Genomic DNA, 18,986 nt, shown 5'->3' with positions numbered 1-18,986 from the left:
GTTTTGAATTTTGGTGCAGTTGTGTGGTCTGCATCTTGAGCCCTGCACCCCTTCACGGTGAGGGGAAATTCTGGGACCGAAGCAGCCTGGTTCCTGCTTGAAGAGGACCCCTGTGAGAAGAGAGCAGCCCCTTTGCAGAGACTGAGTCATCTCTCAACCTGAGGCTCATTCATGGAGTGTGTGAGTGCACCAATTTTTAGTTAGTAAGTCAGGGAATTTGTTTGGGGATTTTATTACCTGCAGCCTATTAAACTGTGGAGGGATTTACTGCCTTCTCCCATTTGTGAGTCCTTTGGGCTGTACTGGACCTAGTCAGCCCCACTGCTAAACCACTGCAGAGAAGGATTGTGTGGTCAACAGTCATCAAGGGCCCCAACAAAGTACGCGTACCAACGGGACACTAACTTCACAGTTGCAGGGCACCGGTGACCCTAAAAATAATGTTTTACCCTGTTCTGTTATAATTGTCTCCTGTTTAATATAATTGTGTTTATTATAGTGTATGTGTTTGTGTTATTTTCTGGGAGTCTCCAACTATCTGGCGAATACGTGGGGATTATCCTGGGCTAGAATTTTCCTCCCAAGCTGCCCTGGCAACCCTGCTAGGAAGGAGTGAGGGGGGTGGAGGCACCGCCAAGTACATCAATCAGAAAGAATAAAATTGAGTAGGTGGCGGGATCCAGAAGAACCCAGACCTATCCATCCGAACCTGAAAGGAGATTGGCTCTAAAAGAAGGTAACCAGGTGGAGAGGAGGCGCTACACAAGAGAGCCTCCAGAAATGTTCTCATTTTCCTATGAGCAAATAGAGTTTTCCTTACACAAGCGACGAGGAGTCCTGTGGCACCTTATAGACTAACTGAAGTGTAGGAGCATAAGCTTTCGTGGGCAAAGACCCACTTCGAAGTGGGTCTGACGAAGTGGGTCTTTGCCCACGAAAGCTTATGCTCCTACACTTCAGTTAGTCTATAAGGTGCCACAGGACTCCTCGTCGCTTTTGCAGATTCAGACTAACACGGCTACCCCTCTGATACTTCCTTACACAGATAGTTCTGCTCAGTTACACCAGTGTAAACTCATACTATCTCCAGGGGAGTTGCTTGAGATTTACACCAGTATAAACAGAACTGGGCTTATAGGCTCCACATAAATAAAAACAAACATTTTGCTCTCATGCTAGTTATCCTTCTCCATCAAACATTGCTTGCAATCTTGCTTTAAACTTTGGAAATGCTGATGAAAGAACCCTTAACTGGTCTGGTATCTGGGAGCCCATAACAAGATGAATCCCTGAATGTTACTAAAGTGCACAGAAGAAGAGACGTGCTACTTAAGCATTAAGAAGTAGCATTTATTTGCATGCCAACTGCATACTTTGCCCTGCAGTTTGCCCTGCACACCGATGCAGTCACAGGCCCAAGGCAGACCTCCTTGCTAAAAACAAGTGGTAGAAGAAATTGATTTTAAAAGCACTATGGGGTTTTTAAGATGGGTTCCGTAAAGGCAGTGTCAGCAGGGACGCTTCCATTAGAATAACAGAACAGCTGGAAAAGGTAGCCGCACTGACTTAGCACATTAGTTCTCATTTGAGTGTTTCAGCGACAGCTGCTTGCCATGTGGATTGTGGCTTGGAGGCTGGCTGTACTCTCGACAAATGGGACTGATGGCTGATTGTGGTCCAAAAGAGCTCCCTCGCCTTCCTAGGTGGAGGAGGGCATGAGATGCTGATGTGGGCTCTTACGGGTGGGAAACGAATCAGCAGTGATCCAGTGAGGCTTCCTGTGTCCCTTGGAACAAGGGATTTGCTCTCATGAAAGCGCTGGATGCTTTTTGAAACCGATAGGTCCTGGTGTTGAGTGGCTGCAGTGTTGCCAGACCGTAGTTACAGGAAAGCTTGCAGCTGCTTTTCTGCACAAGAGGCTCTGCTGATTGTATGGGCTTTGCTTGCTCCTTGGGACAGCGGAGCTTTATTTCTGTCACAGCCACACACTGTCAACATTTAGAACATGGGTGGGCAATAACTTTTGTTGTTGGGGCCACTCCAAGATTTTGGTAAGTAGTCAAGGGCCGCACTTTTCTGTGGAGGGGGTGCAGGGTTGAGATTACAGTTGGGTGCAGAAGGGCACACCGGGTGAGGGATTGGGGTGCAGGAGATGGCGTGGGGTCTGAGAGGGGGTTTGGGTGGAGGAGGGGCTTGTGACCTGGGTCAGGGAATTGGGGTGTAAGGTCAGGGAGGGGGTGTGGGTGCAGGAGAGGATTCGGGGGAGGGGTGTAGGAGGAGGTACAGGGTCAGGGAGGGAGTTGTGACCTGGGAAAGGGGGTGCAGAGGGTTTGGATGGTGACCTAGGGAAGGGACTAGGGGTGTAGGAGGGGCTGGGGTGCCAGAGCCAGGCTTTGGTTGGGAGGAGTTTACCTAAGTGTCTGCTGGCCAGCAGGCTGCAGCACTCTCAAGGTAGGCTGGGCTCCCAGCCTGTTGCAGCCACAGCGCGCTTGAAAATACAGGCTGCCCCCTCCACATGGCTCTCAGCTCAGGATGGGGGAAGAGCCTTGCACTGCCCCAGTCTCTCAAGGCCAATCTCTCAGCTCCCATCTGAGGTCAGTTTTTATTGGCCGGTTGTTTCTGGCCAATAGGAGCTGAGGACATCGCACAAAGCCTCCCCTTCCTGCAGATCAGAGAGCTGCAGGGACTGAGTTTTAACTCGCAGCAGCTGTGTGCCTGAGGATCCCAGCAGGGGGATCCGCGGTCCGGATCTGGTGGCTTGGCGGGCCAGATTCGGCCTCCTGGCCATATTTTGCTCAGCCCTGGCTTAGAAGAACAATACTGTATGGGTACAAGGTATAGTGCTGGTACGTGCCACGCAGAGTTTCCCAAACTCGCCTGTGCCACTTTCGATCTTCTCCAGAGCAAAGGATGCAAATCAGGCCAATGAGTCTGTGCAGGTTTTATTGGGAGAGTTCATTAGAGAGTAGGTGAAATTGAAAATTACTTTTTTTGTTTGTCTGACTGAGGCTATGTGTAGGCCAACAATGAGGGGACCTAATTACTCTGGTTTAAAGCTGTAGAATAGGCAGAACCAAACGGTGTCCCTGAAATATGAAATAGGTCTAAGGGAAGTGTGACCTCTGGAGGAGGAACCTCATCTAAATGGTGGATGACTCTGAAGCATAACGATTACACTTTTCAGGCCAGGTTTTTTACAGCTTAAACAAGCAGTGCAATTGTGCATGCAAATCCCAGATAAACCAGGGATAGAAATCGCTACTGAATTAAGTATCCTGAATCATTCCCTCCATTCCCTCCTACTGCGGAAAGCAGTAGTAACTACTTATACAAGTTTATTTACTTCAGAAGGATCTTCATCAACCTTGGTCTTCATCATCAGCCCTAGCTCTTATTTAGCACTTGTCATCCGTAGATCCCAAAGTGCTTTACTAAGGAAGGTAGTATTATTATGTCCATCTTACAGATGGAGAAACTGAGTGTAAGCAGGGGAATGGTCCCGCTATTGTGGGGAACTTTCCTGGCTTCTATACTACCCCGGTGAAATGGACCAGCAAAAGGATCTGAGTCCCTGCTCCCACTTCCTTTGCCCAAAGGCATCCCTGACCCTGAGGGCTCCCCTTCCACTCTCCTGAGTAGCAGAGTCCTCGAAATCCCAACACAGCTGGGCCCAGGTTTTCTGGGGCTGAATTCCTGACCTCGTAGTCACTTAGGGCAGGGGGCTAGGGTGTGGCCACTCTGGGGTGCTCTCTTCACACTGGATGCTTTCTTGACCCAGTGATCATTACATACAGTTCAAAGCAAATGCAATTTATTAAACAGCAACTGATTAAAAAGAAAAGAATAAGGAAAACATGAGAAAGGTTAAAAGAGAACACACAGCCTCACTCTGTAGCATGGGGATATCACAAACAGCAGTTTGCAGAGTGTAAGTACAGTACAGTCTGTTCCTTATAGATCCCAGAGCTCTCTCTCAGGCCCTGGCTGTGCTGCAGGGGGGGCTGCAGGTTGGACACACTTGCTCTGGTAATGACCACAGGACTTCAGGCTCTAGGTGGCAGGACCCCTCTCCCAGTTGGATTTACAATCCCTCTCCAAGTCTGGCCTGCAGGGCCTCTTGGTGGGTGGCATCTCCCTGCCCAGAGCCTCTTTTCCCCCCTTTACTGGACCCAGCTCCAGACTATGCTGCTTTGCCAGCCTCCAGCTCCTTGAGTTGCTTCTCTGACCCCTTTGGCTCTGGTCACTGCAGGTCTGCTTCTTAGCACAGGGTCTGTGCTCTGTGGACTGTGTGGGCCTCTGGCTCTGTCACTGCAGGTCTGCTTCTCACAGGAGCGGCCTGAAGTGGGCTGCGGCAGCTGGTGCCCCAGGCGGAACGCGTGATCAGCGCCCCCGCCTGCACGGCCGTCAATGGGCTGTCAATGGGGTGACGCCATCATCAAGAGCCGTTGAAGGTGGCGCCCTAGGGGATGGCCGAGTCGGCCTATAGCCACGGGCCGCCCCTGGCTTCTCACCACAAGGTCTGCGCTCTTTGGGCTGTGTGGGCCTTTGGTTCTGTCACTGCAGGTCTGCTCCTCAGCACAGCTTGCGCTCCTTACTGCTCTTCTTAGCTCTCCTGCTTTGACTCAGAGACCCAGAAAATCCCAGCTCAAATGGAGGAGGGTACCAGGCCTCCTAATTCCCTCATTGCTCTGTCCAACCTGTCAATCAGGCTGACCTGGAGTGTTAGCCTCTTCGCATTGTCCCTGGGGACTGTCAGTCTCAGGGCCCTGATTTCTCATGGACTTTTTGGTACTGAGAGCTGGCCAATCAAAAACTCCCACTGAGTTTTAGTAAGGGGCTAACAGTCCCCTTGCATGAGGCACACAGCAGTGAGGTGACTTGCTCAAGGTCACTCAGCAAGCAGTGAAAAAGCTGTGATTGGAAACCAGGTCTCCTTAGTGCTGGACCAATGTTTTAACCATCTCCATCTTTGCTCAACTGTCCCAATGGCAGCTTTGCTATAAATCAAAGGCAGTCTATGACCAAACTATTTTAGCCCTGGCCCAATTATTTTTGTGCCCTTGATAAAGAAGAAAAGATGTTTCTGCTTCACAGAAATTACAGTCTACAAAGATAGATACCACAGTTCAGAGCTATCCAGTAATAGTCAGAGGCTGTGTCTACATTGGCATCCCTTTCCGGAAAAGGGATGCTAATGAGATACATCGCAATTGCAAATCCGCGGGGGATTTAAATATCCCCCGCGGCATTTGCATTTACATGGCTGCTGCTTTTTTCTGGCTTGGGGATAAGCCGGAGAAAAGCGCCAGTCTAGACGTGATTCTCCGGAAAATAAAGCCTTTTCTGGAGGATTTCTTATTCCTACTTTCAAGTATCCCCAAGCCGGAAAAAAGCGGCAGCCATGTAAATGCAAATGCCGCGGGGGATATTTAAATCCCCCGCGGATTTGCAATTCCGACTCGTCTCATTAGCATCCCTTTTCCGGAAAGGGATGCCAATGTAGACACAGCCAGAGTGAATCTCAAAGCAGAGCATGTGTTTGTATTTTTGTAATGAATTTATTTGGAGAAGTTTCTCACAAAGGCTTTGCAGAAAGAGAGTGTGTTAAGCAGGAATTTGAAGGAAGGATTCTTTGTGCAATGGCCCTTGGGTGTTTTCTGCACGCTTCCAAAACTGAATCCTATCTCTCCTTGCAGTTTCCCAGTAATCCGCTGTGAATTCCTTTCAGTAAATAAGGAAAGGTGTATTTTCAGCTTGAAGTGTTTGAGCTGGCAACAAACCTACTTCTCCTGACACAATCAAGACATAAATCTCCTGGAATTTCTAATTTAAACTGTATGGTATCCCAGCCTAGGTGTTTTATGGTTTTTAAGGTTGATAGAGGGACTGTCTACTTAAGGAAGTTTAAAAATACAAAATTAAGTTTGTGAATAGAGCCAGTGCATCTCTCAAGGTGAATCCACAGGGGAGTGGAATATACATGTGGCTCTTTTTACCCCCGTTCTTGCATTGAGCCTTTTTTGGCTTTGCTATCTAAATCACAGTGCCCAAGTTCATGCAGGTGACCCAAGCAGCTAAGAATTTCCCAGAATGTCTTGGGAATCTTTACACTTTCAATGGCTTTCAATCTGGATTGATGTAGTCCCATGCAGGAAATATCAGTGCCTCAGTAAACATGGTAAGGCAGGAAACTGTGGTTTACATTGGAGTCTCTGGATTTGAAGAGGAAGACATTGGGGTTGGTGGAAGGTGTGTGAGATCCTGCAGCAAAATGCTAAAGATTGAACTAGTCCGGCTGCTTGGCAGTGTAAAGAGATAATGGGAGTGCAAGGAGCCTTCCTCTGCTACGCCATACGCATAGTGAACCTGGGCGGTGTAGGCCCCATGTGAAAGTAGAGCCTGTACTCCCAAAAAATGGATGGGAGAGGATTAGGTCCTAGGAGGAACTCAGGCTATGTAGAGTAGAGCTGCCCCTGCTGCAGTACAGCTCATCCTCATACCAGGGAGACATGCCTCTAAGCCTCCAAGGGATAGACTGACTTGGGAGTGGAACAGACATTACTACGGAGAGATGTCGGGCTCTTGCAGAGGGACCCCCAAGTCTTGAAAAAGTCCCTGCCTTCATGGAACTGGCGTCGTCTTGCTGGAGGAAGCATTGAAAGCTAAGAACATCAAAGAAACCTCTCTACCTCAGCACAAAGCTGTAAGCATTACAGGGGCTCGGAGGTGCAGTCTGGAACGTGCTCTGCCTTTCTCTGGAGAAAGGAGGGATAGTGGAGTGATCCAGTCTCAAAGGGAAGTGGTTTAGACGTCCAGGCCTGTGGCCAAATGCTTGTGTTTTTGTTTTTAATTGCTCAATAGTTGCTCTGACATTTCTGTTCTGTCAATATATTTTTTTAACTGAAAGTGGAGGGAAAGCTCCAGAACAAGCCATTAAATAACCTCATGGAAATGGCACACCTCAAAAATATCATTGCCTACAGAGACTGTGACGTAGGAGTGTTTCCGGATGTTACGGAACTGGAAGAGAACCTAAGACCTAGGCTGCTGTAATGCCGACGCTTCGGGATGGGCTGTTGGCAGTGGACATAAAACCTGGGATCTTTGGATATTAATGAATTATCCTCTACTGCCTGAGAGGAAAGAACCAAGGCTGTAGCGAACTCATCAATCTCTTGGTGGCCTACCCACCACTAGAGGGGAGCTTTTACGAACAGCTCCATCTCGACATTTTGCAGCTGCAGATGAGAGCACTGGGTGCAACAGAACATCTTTTTGGCTTTGTCTGCACTGCAGGGTTTTTGCGCAAGAAGCTTTTTGCGGAAGAAATCTGCAAAAACGTCTTGTGCAAAAGCACCCCCACACCTCAAAAGCACATCGCAAAAGCGATGTGCTTTTGCGCAAGAGAGTGTCCACACTGCATGGACGTTCTTGCGCAAGAAAGCTCTGATGGCCATTCACAGAATGGCCATCAGAGCACCGGTGTTTTTTCTGATAGGCTCTTTTTGCGCAAGAAACCCCTATTGTGTGTCCATACATACCTTTTTGCACAATAACTCTTGCGCAAAAAGGAGTTATGCCTCATAGAAAGAGGTATACCTACACCGCAAAAAGCCCTCTGTTCTGCCATTTTATTGTAAATTTTCTTGCGTAAAAACACGTTTGAGGTGTGGATGCTCTGTGGGTCTTTGCGCAAAAACAGCGTTTTTTGCGCAAAAACCCTGTAGAGTAGATATAGCCTTTTAGTTTTCGTCAATAGGAATAAGCTGATGTCGAAAAGATCCTTCATTAGCATTTTAGTTGCTAGATATTATATATGGAGCGGCACACACATTCAACACATACTTCGCCTGTAATGTTTTATGTTATACTTGAAAATAGCCTTGTTTTGTAATGTTTTCCTGCATTATGTTGATTCAGTTATAACCATTAAGAGTGGAAATAAGCAGAGTGGTATGATAGTTCTTGAAATGAGCTGCTGTAACATCGAAAAGGAGTTGGAAAAATAGCCCCTGGTCCTGAACACTATGTACAGTTGGATCATAGGATCATAATTTATTATTTCATCTCTGTAAAAGTAAAGGACCAAATTTGTTTGGTTGTGTTTCCGTTTTTCTCTGTCATTCTTTTCTTCCCCGTGTCCCAGACGTCTCTGTTCTTGCTGTCTTTGCTTTGGGCAGCCACCATTTCTGTTATGAATTAGACTAGCGGGCCGGGGGAGAGACACATAACTCACTGTGCATCTGATCCTGACCTTGCTTCTGGAGTTGTGTAATTCCCACAATCCTTGGTTGTGGCAACAGTATGACACAGGAGGGAGGGACATTTGAATGCCAACATTGTATTCTCCTGGTCTTCATCCAGGCGGGCAGCAGGCCAGTCCCCTGCTGTAATTTAGAGGGTGCCAAGGAACAGTTGCAGCAGGCAGGACTCACCAGCAGCCCAAGAAAGCCCTAGTCCCAGTGCAGGGGAGAACGTGGTCCCTTTTGGTGCTAACTCTGAGAAAGGCGTAGACAGACTGAACTTATCTGTGCTGATATGAGTTCCCTTGAGAAAAAAAGTCGGGCAGAAGTATGCTGCCTCTATGGCTCCTTTTCCCCCATCCTTTCCCCCACCCCTTCCCTTATTTATTCTTGGATCTGGACTTGTAATGTTCCATTCATCTGAAGAAGTGGGCTGTGTCCACAAAAGCGCGTGATACCATCTACAGTAGACTTCTGATAATCCAGCACCTTTGGAACCTAGGTGGTGCTGGTTTATCGGATATGCTGGAGTATCGGGAGGTACTCCAGCCAGGACCCACACTGCGTCCAGCTGGGGGGTGGGCGGGGAACAGCGTGGCAAGGGACAAACCCTCCGCCATTTTGCAGGAAGGCGGAGGAAGCCCCACGCCACCGCCGAGAGTTTCCAGGAGGGAAGCAGGCTCCCCACCCCCCAGACTGCAGTAGTTATCGCCAAGCAGAGAGGTGAGGGGTGGCGCTGCGGGACCAACCCGGCAGCACCCTAGCTGCTCTGCTCCGCTGCTTCCCCAAGTCCTCCGCTGCCGCTGCTGAAACTGACGAGCGGCGGACTTGGGGAAGCGGACACTTGGAGTTTTACTGTACATGTTTTGTTAGTCTTTAAGGTGCTGCAAGACTATTGATTGTTTTTTACATTTTTCCAATTACAGACTATCTCAGCTATCCCTCTCATGCTTTTGTGCCTTTTGTGTTTGCCACACCTGTTAAACCAGCCCCCTTCTTTTGCATATTGAACACTCACATATGTTACAGACAGGCCAAAAGAAACTACACTGTCTCCTTAAAAGCCTCCCTACAGCTACTCGGGAACAAATCCACACAGAAACACCTTCTGACCCCCCGACCAGGATTGTTCTATCTGCTTCCCAAGATCCATAAACCTGGACACCCTGGACGTCCCATCATCTCTGGTATTGGCACGCTCACTACTGGTCTATCCAGCTATGTAGACTCTCTCCTCAAACCCTACGCAACCAACAGCCCCAGCTATCTCCGAGACACTACTGACTTCCTAAGGAAACTACAAAACATCGATAACCTCCCCAATAACACCATCCTTGCCACCATGGATGTAGAAGCTCTATACACCAACATCCCACATGAAGATGGATTACAAGCAATTAGAAACACTATCCCAGAGGACACCGCTGCCAACCTGATAGCAGACCTATGTAACTTTGTTCTCACCCACAACTATTTCCAGTTTGAGAACAACTTATACCTCCAGATCAGCAGCACGGCCATGGGTACACGCATGGCCCCACAGTATGCTAATATCTTTATGGCTGACCTAGAATGTTTCCTCAACTCCTGTCCCCTTTTACCCCTTCTCTACTTAAGCTACATCAATGACATTTTTATGATCTGGACGTATGGCCAAGAAACACTGGAGACATTCCACAGAGATTTCAACAACCTACACCCCACCATCAACCTCAGCCTGGACCATTCTACACGAGAGATCCATTTCCTGGACACCACAGTACAAATCAACAATGGAAAATTAGACACCACCCTCTACAGAAAACCCACTGACTCATACAGTTACCTACATGCTTCCAGCTCCCATCCAGCATACACCATACGATCCATCGTCTATAGGCAAGCCCTTCAATACAACTGCATCTGCTCTAATCCCACTGACAGAGACCAGAAACTTCAGGATCTCTACCAAGCATTTATAAACCTCAACTACCCACCCAGAGAAATAAAAAAGCAAATGGAAAGAGCCAGACGAATACCTAGAAACCATCTACTTCAAGACAGACCCAAGAAAACCAACAATAGAACACCACTTGTCATCACCTACAGCCCCCAACTTAAACCTGTCCAACACATTTATCAATAAACTACAGCCTATACTGGAACAGGATACTAAACTCCAAGAGGCTCTGGGAAACAGACTCATGGTCTCCTATAGACAACCACCTAACCTCAAGATGATTCTTACCAACAGCCACAGGACATACCACACTAATATCAACCCTGGTACCTTCCCTTGCAACAAACCCCGTTGCCACCTTTGTCCACATATTCACTCTGCTGATACCATTATTGGACCTAACTAAGTGAGTTATAAGATCAAGAATTCATATTCCTGCGCATCCAGAAGTATAACTTATGCTATCATGTGCCGAAAGTGTCCGTCTGCTATGTACATTGGACAAAAGTCTAAGACACTTCGCCAAAGGATCAATGCCCACAAAACAGATATTAGACAGGATCACAAAGAAAAAACAGTTTCTTGTCATTTCAACCAGAAAGGACACTGTTTCAACGACTTAATTACCTGCATTCTGCTTCAGAAGCCTTTTAAATCTGCACTTGAAAGGGAATTCTCTGAACTGCCATTCATGCTAAAATTCGACACTCTATGCATCGGTCTCAACAAAGACGCTAACTATCTTACCCATTACAAAGATAGCTTCCCCAATTATCACCTCTAATACCATTAGCTCACAGACATTTACCTCCCCCCACCCCACCCCGCATCCCCCTTCTGTTCTGAAATGTGATTTGTCCTTTTCATATGTGTTCATTTTTTTAATTGTATCCTTTGGTATATATGGTTGTGACTATTTTCTTCCACTATTTGATCTGAGGAAGTGGGTCTGGCCCACGAAAGCTCATCATCTAATAAACCATCTTGTTAGTCTTTAAAGTGCTACATAGTTCTGTATTTTGTTTCAGGCCAAAGGGAAATTGTTTCTGTTGCATTGTGCAGCTGCTGCTATTTCTACAGTACCTGCTTTATGCTGTGTTGAAATCTCAGCCACTGAACTTTGAGTAATCAGCATGCTCATTACTAAAGGGTCAGTCTGTCTCTCTTGCTCTCTCTCCCCCTCGTTTCAATTTCCTCTTTTCTTAATTCCCTCCCTACACAGCCATTGCCTCTTCTAGTGTGATGTGGTTTTGCTGATGCTGCCTGTTGTCTGTCCCCCTTGCAGAAAGATTTCACAATGCGGGAGGAGCTGCAGCAGCGTGACGTGGAGCGTTGGTTGGGGTTCATCACCTTTCTCTGCGAAGTCTTCGGCACCATGAGGAGCAACACTGGGGAGCCCTTCCGAGTCCTTGTCTGTCCCATTTATACCTGCCTCAGGGAGGTAATGACTCCGTTTTCCACCTATGTATTTGGCCAGGCTGTTGAGTGTCCAAGGTTTTTATTCTCTCTTTTCATTTATTAACATTTTCCCTCTTCTATCTATCCCTTTGAATTATTCCCTTCTTGGATGAGCTTTTGTATCCTTCTGTCCTTTGAATTAAAGCTCAGAGTCCCGAGACATCCCCACCCCCATCCTTAAGAACACCAAATATGCAAAATCCAGCTGTACAAAAAGTGTTCGTTCTGAAAGGAAATAATACCCAATTCCAAACCACACGGGAATAGGACATGCAGAATTACCTCAGAGAGAGCAGAGATTAAGGAAAGCAAGAATGAGGTATTGGTTTTTAATCTATATTATATTACAGTAGCACCTAGCAATCCCAGTCAAGATCAGGGCTGTATCATGGAGGACCCTGTATAAACTAGTGGTGGGCAACCTGCAGGCTGCCGACCGCATGTAGCCCACCAGGTTCTATGTGTGGCTTGCAAGGAATTTTGTTTACTGTTGCCCACGCTAATTTCTAGCCATGTAGTTTTTTTCCTAATGGTATCACTAAAGTGGCACACATGTAAAGCCGGGGTAGGTCAAGTGAGGAGCATGCTGATTGCTCACAGCGCTGACAGTGAGAACCATGTGCTCCCTCTGCATCCAATCAAAGCACTGCTACGGTTCAGTCAGCGCCCCCAGTGACCTCTAGCTACGTGAGTGCAGTTAGCAAAACTACCTCATGCTGGGAGAACGTCTTCGTTATGTTAATCTTTCAGCCCACTGAGAAAAAGGAGGGTCACTCATGCAACCACTGTCTAGCTTTGGTGGCCCATTGCTGGGGTAATACCACATAGTTTATAAGAAGAGACAGTCCCTGCCCTGGGGAATCTGACGTCCAAATAGTCAAGACAGACAAAAGGTGGGAGGGAAAAAAGGCTCAGATAAATGAAGAAACTTGCTTAAGGTCACACAGCAGGTTTGTGGTAGCAGTAGGATCAGTGCCCCAGTCTCCAGACTCTCCAGGCTAATGTGTGATCGGCTAGACAACACTGACATCTGTGAAGTAAATGAACATAAGAACGGCCATCCTGGGTCAGACCAACGGTCCATCCAGCCCAGTATCCTGTCTGCCGACAGTGGCCAATACCAGATGCTCCAGAGAGAGGGGACACAACAGGTAATCCCCATGTGATTCACCCACCTCCGGGGAAACAGAGGCTAGGGACACCATTCCTACCCATCCTGGCTAATAGCCACTGATGGACCTAACCTCCATGAATCTATCTAGCTCTCCTTTGAACCCCGTCAAAGTCCTAGCCCTCACCACATCCTCTGGCAAGGAGTTCCAGATTGACTGTGTGCTGAGTGAAGAAATGAGATGGGGGATTGATAGAAAGCATGGTGGAACCCTGACCTTTAATGATTTTGGCAGAAGCCTCAGATTTGCAAATACAAAAATAAGGTAAAGTGTTAAAATGTTATCTAAATGTTGAAGGGAAAGGGAGAGCTTTTAAATTGGTTGGAGAATTGTTCTTTTATACCTTCTGCTTCTTGTAAATGACATTCTTAGGAAAAGCAGTCTTATGGCCCCTTTAGAGGAGCTGTGAATTTCGATTTTACCAGTTGTGTCTCTGTAGTCCCATACGACAACAGAGCTAAACAACTGGCAGCAAGATAAGTTCTGCCCGTGAAGCAAAAACATAGCAGCAAAAAACAGAAGCACTAAGAGTAATTATTTTGTGTTTACATAGCAACTTTTATCTGCACGTGCCAGGACATGTTGTAAACATTAAACTCGTCACAACACCCTAGTAAGTGGAGAGATGAGTAAACTGAGGCACGGAGAAATTAAGTGAGTCATTATTATAAACTAGGAAAGCCTTTAAGTCTGGTTCTGCCATCCTACTCCCTCATGACTGCTCTACAATATCTGCCATCTTAATCAACACACTGGGAATTGACCCGGGGACATTGAGAGCTAAAAACACGACTTCTAAGGCTACTCTTATGGGGCCTGTACCAATTCATATCCTCTATGCATCAGCACAGAGGAAAATGTTTATCACCTATTCTCCACTGAGTCACACTTGTGACACAAATTAGACAATGTTCCCTCAACCACTAGACAACATCCCCCATGTGATGTTAATCATAGTAATGCAGGGCTGGAAGGGATCTTCAGAGGCCACCAGTGCTGAGGTGGGACCGACCAAGTAAACCTAGAGCATCCTTGATGGTGTTTGTCCAACCTTTTTCGCAAAGATCTCCGTGGAAGGGATTCCACAAGCTCCCTTGGTAATCTGCTCCAGTGCTTCGCTATTCTTTTAGCTGAAAAGTTTTTCCTCACATCTAACCTAAATCTTCCTTGCTGCAGATTAAGCTGATTATTTCTTATCCTACCTTCAATGCATCTGGAGAACAATTGATTACAGTCCCTTTCATGCTACTCTTAACATGTTTGAAGATTGTTATCAGGTCCTCTCTAAATTTTCTTCTCTCAAGATTAAACATGCCCAGTTTATTTAACCTTTCCTCCTAGGTTAGGTTTTCTAAACCTTTTATCATTTTTATGGCTTTCATCTGGACTCTCTCTGATTTGTCCACATCTTTCCTAATGCTTGGTGCCAGATCTAGGGCACATTACTTCAGGTAAGGCTCCTATTTAGAGTAGAACAGCACAGTTACCTTCCATGTCTTACATATGACATGCCAGTTCACATTTGTTGACTCAAATTGTTGACTCACATACAATATGTGAAAAAATCACAGCTACTGCTTCTCCCTCTCCACTAGGTCAGTAACCATGCTAAAGAGGGAAATCAGATTGGTTGGGCATGATTTGTTCTTGACAAATCCATGCTGGCTATTCCATATAACCCTATTATTAGGTCTTACAAATTGACGACGCACCAGAACAAATTATTAAATAGTGTGACAGTTCAGGGCAGCTGCCCCGTGTTCCCCCATTGTGGTCCCTCGAGATCAGACACTCTCAGGCTTCTGGCTTATCAGCTGTCACCTCTCTTAGGTAGAGACCCACATCTCTCTCCCTCCCGACCTAGGGTTTTCCAGGCTGTGCAGCTCACTGCCAGCACTGTGGCATCCTAGCAAGCGAATCTGCCCAAACAGGCCAGTCTCTGCGCTTTACTTTCTCTTGGAAGGCAATGAACAGCTGTGGTTGTTCTCAGTCCCGTTTCTAACCTTGTCTTGCAGGACGAACTCATGAGAATGGCCTCACCCAGTTGGCGTTTTCAAGAGGTGGTGACCCTAAACAGATCACCAGCGCCTGGCTGGTTACTGGGACCCCGTGGCATTATGCAAGCTGTAGTGGTCCTTAATTTACAGCTGCCCTGCTGTGCTCTTGTGGGGCTCCTGCTCCCATTCAGCCCAGATCTCATGCTGCTTGGTAGCAGCTCCAGATGGAGCTCCACAGGAGGGTTAGCGATGTTGGAAGCCAGATGAAGAGAGATCTGCTTGGTCAGCAGGATGCATACCCTGGAAAGGCATCTTCTTCCCTGAAGGAGCATCTTGTCCCCTTCCCAGTACCCAGGACCTGTTGGGTCCAACAGTGGGAGCAGAAATGGCATTTGTGGATTTCCAGGGGGAGGTGATGCTATGCCGGCATCATTTCTTCCCTCCGGGACAGATCTCTTTGAAGATAAAGCCAGATCAGAGTAGCTCAGGCAATGAAAGGCAGATCTAAGTGTCTCTGACAGCCTGTGTTAACCTGGCCTGTGTTAACCATCACAGCTTGAATTCTTACAAGTGGCAGGACTGTTTAAATCTTCTGTGCTTTTCATGTTCTTTGCATATTGCATTTCCTTCTGCTTAGTCAGAAAAGTAGCCTGATCTTTCACTTTTCCCACCAGTGCACGACTGTTCCCAATACAGTAGTGTGTTTTCTCTGGTGCTCTGTCCGGTTTGGAATGTCCTGAGAACATGGGAATTATACCACTTCCCCGAGAGACACTTTCACAGCCTAATACTCTCCCTGATATTCATCTGAAATTTTCCTTTGTGCTACGTTGCCCCATCTCTCCTGCTTGTTCCCCCTTGGAGAGTGTGGGGAGGTAGTTTTGTTTTGTTTTGTTTTGTTTTGTCTCATCTCCTTCCTCAGAAGTATCAGAAATGACCATGACTGGAGATGTGACTGGTAGGGGTCTGAGATGGTATTGAGCAGTGTCTCTCAGGTGCTCAGTTCTTGCTCACATGCCGGGGTCTGACCAGGGTCTAGGGCACTTTACCTCTCTAAAACTGTGTGCAACATGTATCAGAGGGGTAGTCATGTTAGTCTGGATCCACAATACAGTCTATATATTTATGACTGCCTCTGGAATTTCCACTCCATGCATCTGACAAAGTGGGGTTTTGCCCACTAAAGCTTATGCCCAAATAAATCCATTAGTCTTAGAGGCTACGTTATTTCGGGCTCGCTATTCTGATGTCCCTGTAAACCTCATTCCACGAGGAGTAAGGGACGTTTCAGAATAGCGGGTTATTTCGAAATTACGAAATAAGCTATTTTGAAATGAGATCAAAATAAGATACGCACTTTGCGTAGCTCAAATTATGTATCTTATTCTGAGCTACAGTGCAGTGTAGACTCACCCTAAGGTGCCACAGGACTTCTCGTTGTGTGCAACACGAAGGTCAGCTGTAGGCAGAGGGGGCACTGAAGATACTGTGCCTAAGGGAGCACAAGGTGTAAATCCAGCCATGGGTCTGACAGATGGCACCATGTGGGGTTGAGAGGACATGTCCCCCAGCTCAGATAAGCAGTAACCATGGAGGGTTTATCTGCACCATGTGGGTGGGGGGTCACATGCCAGGATTATATCTCACTTAATTGCTTTCCTGCCGTGGAGGGGGTCTTGGGCAGTGGTGCACCATGGCCCCTCCTATTCTCTGCCTGTGGCACATACTAGGGGTGTAATACGTTGGTCTGGTTTCATTTGTTGGATATGGAACATGGGTGTGGGTGGGTTTGGTGGCCTGTGCTAGAGAGGAGGTCAGTCCAGATGATCCAGTGGTCCATGCTGGCTCTATGATTCGCCCTCCTGTTTGATGACACCCTTCAAATACTTGTGCTTGCTTTTTCTCCTCCACCCAGTTCCTTTACATTGTAGTCCTTTGTAAAAATCACTGGAGACAAGCTAAGATCTTTGTCTCATGGTGCTTTCAGCTCTTCTTGCATCTTAACCTCTCCTCCCCACACCCCGCTTTTCCTTCATAGCTTCGGAAGACTGAGCCAGAGGTCACCAAGGGAGGGGCAAGAGGAAGGGGAATGTTGTATGATGGCTGTGGCAGGAATGTCATTTCCCTTCCCCCAGGGAGGCTTCCTCTCTGTAGCTCCCTTCCTTTCCTCCCCCAATAAAAGCATTACCTTCAGTAATGGCCTAAGCTTATGCTAGGCTAGACAGAATGGGTGGGGAGGGGGTGTGAGTATGGCAGAGGGAGGCTGATGACATTGGTACTGGGTGGGCCAGTCTGAAAGAATTCCTGCTGCTGGCTAATGAGGAGGACGGATGACTCAGAGGTCACCAAAGCAGCCTTTCTCAACAAGAGGAAAATGGACTTCCACAGTAGCAAATAAGCCACACTTTTTCACTATGCATCATCTCAGTTGGGGTTGTTTGGGCTCCAGAAAAGGAAAAGAGAAGTGGGGCTCTCTCTGCTTGGGGCTAGGAGTATTACATGTTGTTCAGAGTAACACCTTCCGAGTTCTTACCTCTGATCGTTTTTATTTATTGTTGTTACAAAAAAAATCTGTTACACAGCCCAGGGAATTTCCAAAGCACTTTACAAACCAGGATGAAAAACACGTACGCTACAGAAGAGCTGACAGTCTAAAGTGGACAAGGCAAATGTAAGAAAGGACCTCAGACAACGATGAGGGTTGGGCTGGTGCGGGATTTATTGAGAAGATGGAAAGGATCGTTCGAAGAAGTAGATTTGAAGGAGGGAAGAGGGCATTTTGCAGATAAAAACAAGGAGAGCTGCAGTGTTCCCTGTAAACTGTGCACTTGTGTGGCCACTCAAGAGAGATTCAAATGCCACCCAGCTGATTAGAAGAGCGCCCTCATCTAGGTTTGTGTCTCATGGTGGTGCACATGCCTGGGTGCACATAAAAAATATTATTCTGCATATGGATGGAAAAGATTAAAAGGGAACTTTGGAGGGCTGTAGGAAATGTCCAATCTAAGGAGCATGCGACAGGCACCAGACAACATTATAATGAAGCACAAAAGTTCAAATAATAAATAAATGAAAATATTTTCTTCCCATCCATCCCCCTAGGCTGCAGGGTATGTGTGAATGTTCCAAGGGCAGCAGGAGGAGGCGCCTGTGTGGGTGGGTGGGAAAGGTTCCTAGCAAAAGGTTTTCTCTCAGGTTGTCTTACATTTCAGTCTGAACACAGTCAGGTTTGCCTTGTTCTTTTCTCTCCGGGCAAGGAGTGCCATTACCAAGGCTTTGTCTACACTACCCTGCTTTTAGTGACACGGCCACGTCAACACAGCCATGTCTTTACAAATTGGGCCGCGTAGAGCCGCTGTTTGTAGGTCTTTTGTTGACAAAATACTTCCACCCCCAATGAGCAGTGTTCACGTTGTTAGCAGGAGAGCGTGACGCGCTGTTCACACCGGCACTTGTCTTTGGGAGTGGGGAGGTAGCACCGTCGTCATTCCATTCCATTCCACCATTTTTTCACTGTCTTTCTTAGAGGAAGACTAGGGGAAGAACCTTCCCAACTTCTGTCAGAAGAGCTTAGAGGGCGAAGCTGTTTGGAGAAGAAAATTGCAGTTGTTCAAGTGTTGGGTTGTCTTTGTTGTTGTTGTTGTTTTAATCTTTCACATTTAGAAAAAAAATCAACCCTTTGAAAGTAATGAGGATCCTTGTCAATATAATAAGATGGTATAATTTTAAGATTGTTCTTCTAGTAATAAACTGAGATAGAATTTGCCTCTGTGTATTGTAGCATTGAAGACATGGGGCAGAGTGTGATTCTTACTTCACATTGCTTTTACACCAGTTATGCCGTGCACCTCAGTAGAGAGGCACCCCATAATGCTTGAGGTCACAATCAGGCCTTATGTCGGGAAGAAAACGATCCACATGTAGGGGAGAAAAATCAGACACTTTCATCCGAAGGGGGAGGAAATAGATTTGTGCTGTATCTGTTTGTTTGCATTTAGCCTCTGTAGGGTGGCTTGTGTCTGAAAATCAGCACTGTCTCTTTCAGAGCTATTCCTGGTATCCCCATCTGTTTATAAAACTCGTGTTTTGTCCCAGTTCCTCTAAATCTCTGTGGCCTTTGACTGCCTGACAAAGCTTCTGGCCAGTGAAACTGATAGCAGGCTGACTGTTAATGCAC

At 46.9% G+C, this 18,986-nt stretch overlaps 1 protein-coding gene across 3 annotated transcripts in view; it reads left to right on the top strand.

Moving 5' to 3' along the window:
• The window catches only part of CTIF (cap binding complex dependent translation initiation factor), a 324,244-nt gene that overhangs the window by 292,285 nt on the left and 12,973 nt on the right, over positions 1 to 18,986 (top strand). For all 3 annotated transcript variants that reach the window (XM_089779455.1, XM_089779454.1, XM_006136745.4), the window contains one exon: positions 11,468 to 11,623. In XM_089779455.1, coding sequence (XP_089635581.1) covers positions 11,468 to 11,623 — 156 coding nt within the window. The remainder of the gene's footprint in view (positions 1 to 11,467; positions 11,624 to 18,986) is intronic.

This window comes from Pelodiscus sinensis, chromosome 6 (assembly GCF_052426305.1).
Source record: "Pelodiscus sinensis isolate ZL-2025 chromosome 6, ASM5242630v1, whole genome shotgun sequence".
In the NCBI taxonomy this organism is placed as follows: domain Eukaryota; kingdom Metazoa; phylum Chordata; order Testudines; family Trionychidae; genus Pelodiscus; species Pelodiscus sinensis.
This window is presented reverse-complemented; position numbering and strand designations above follow the sequence as displayed.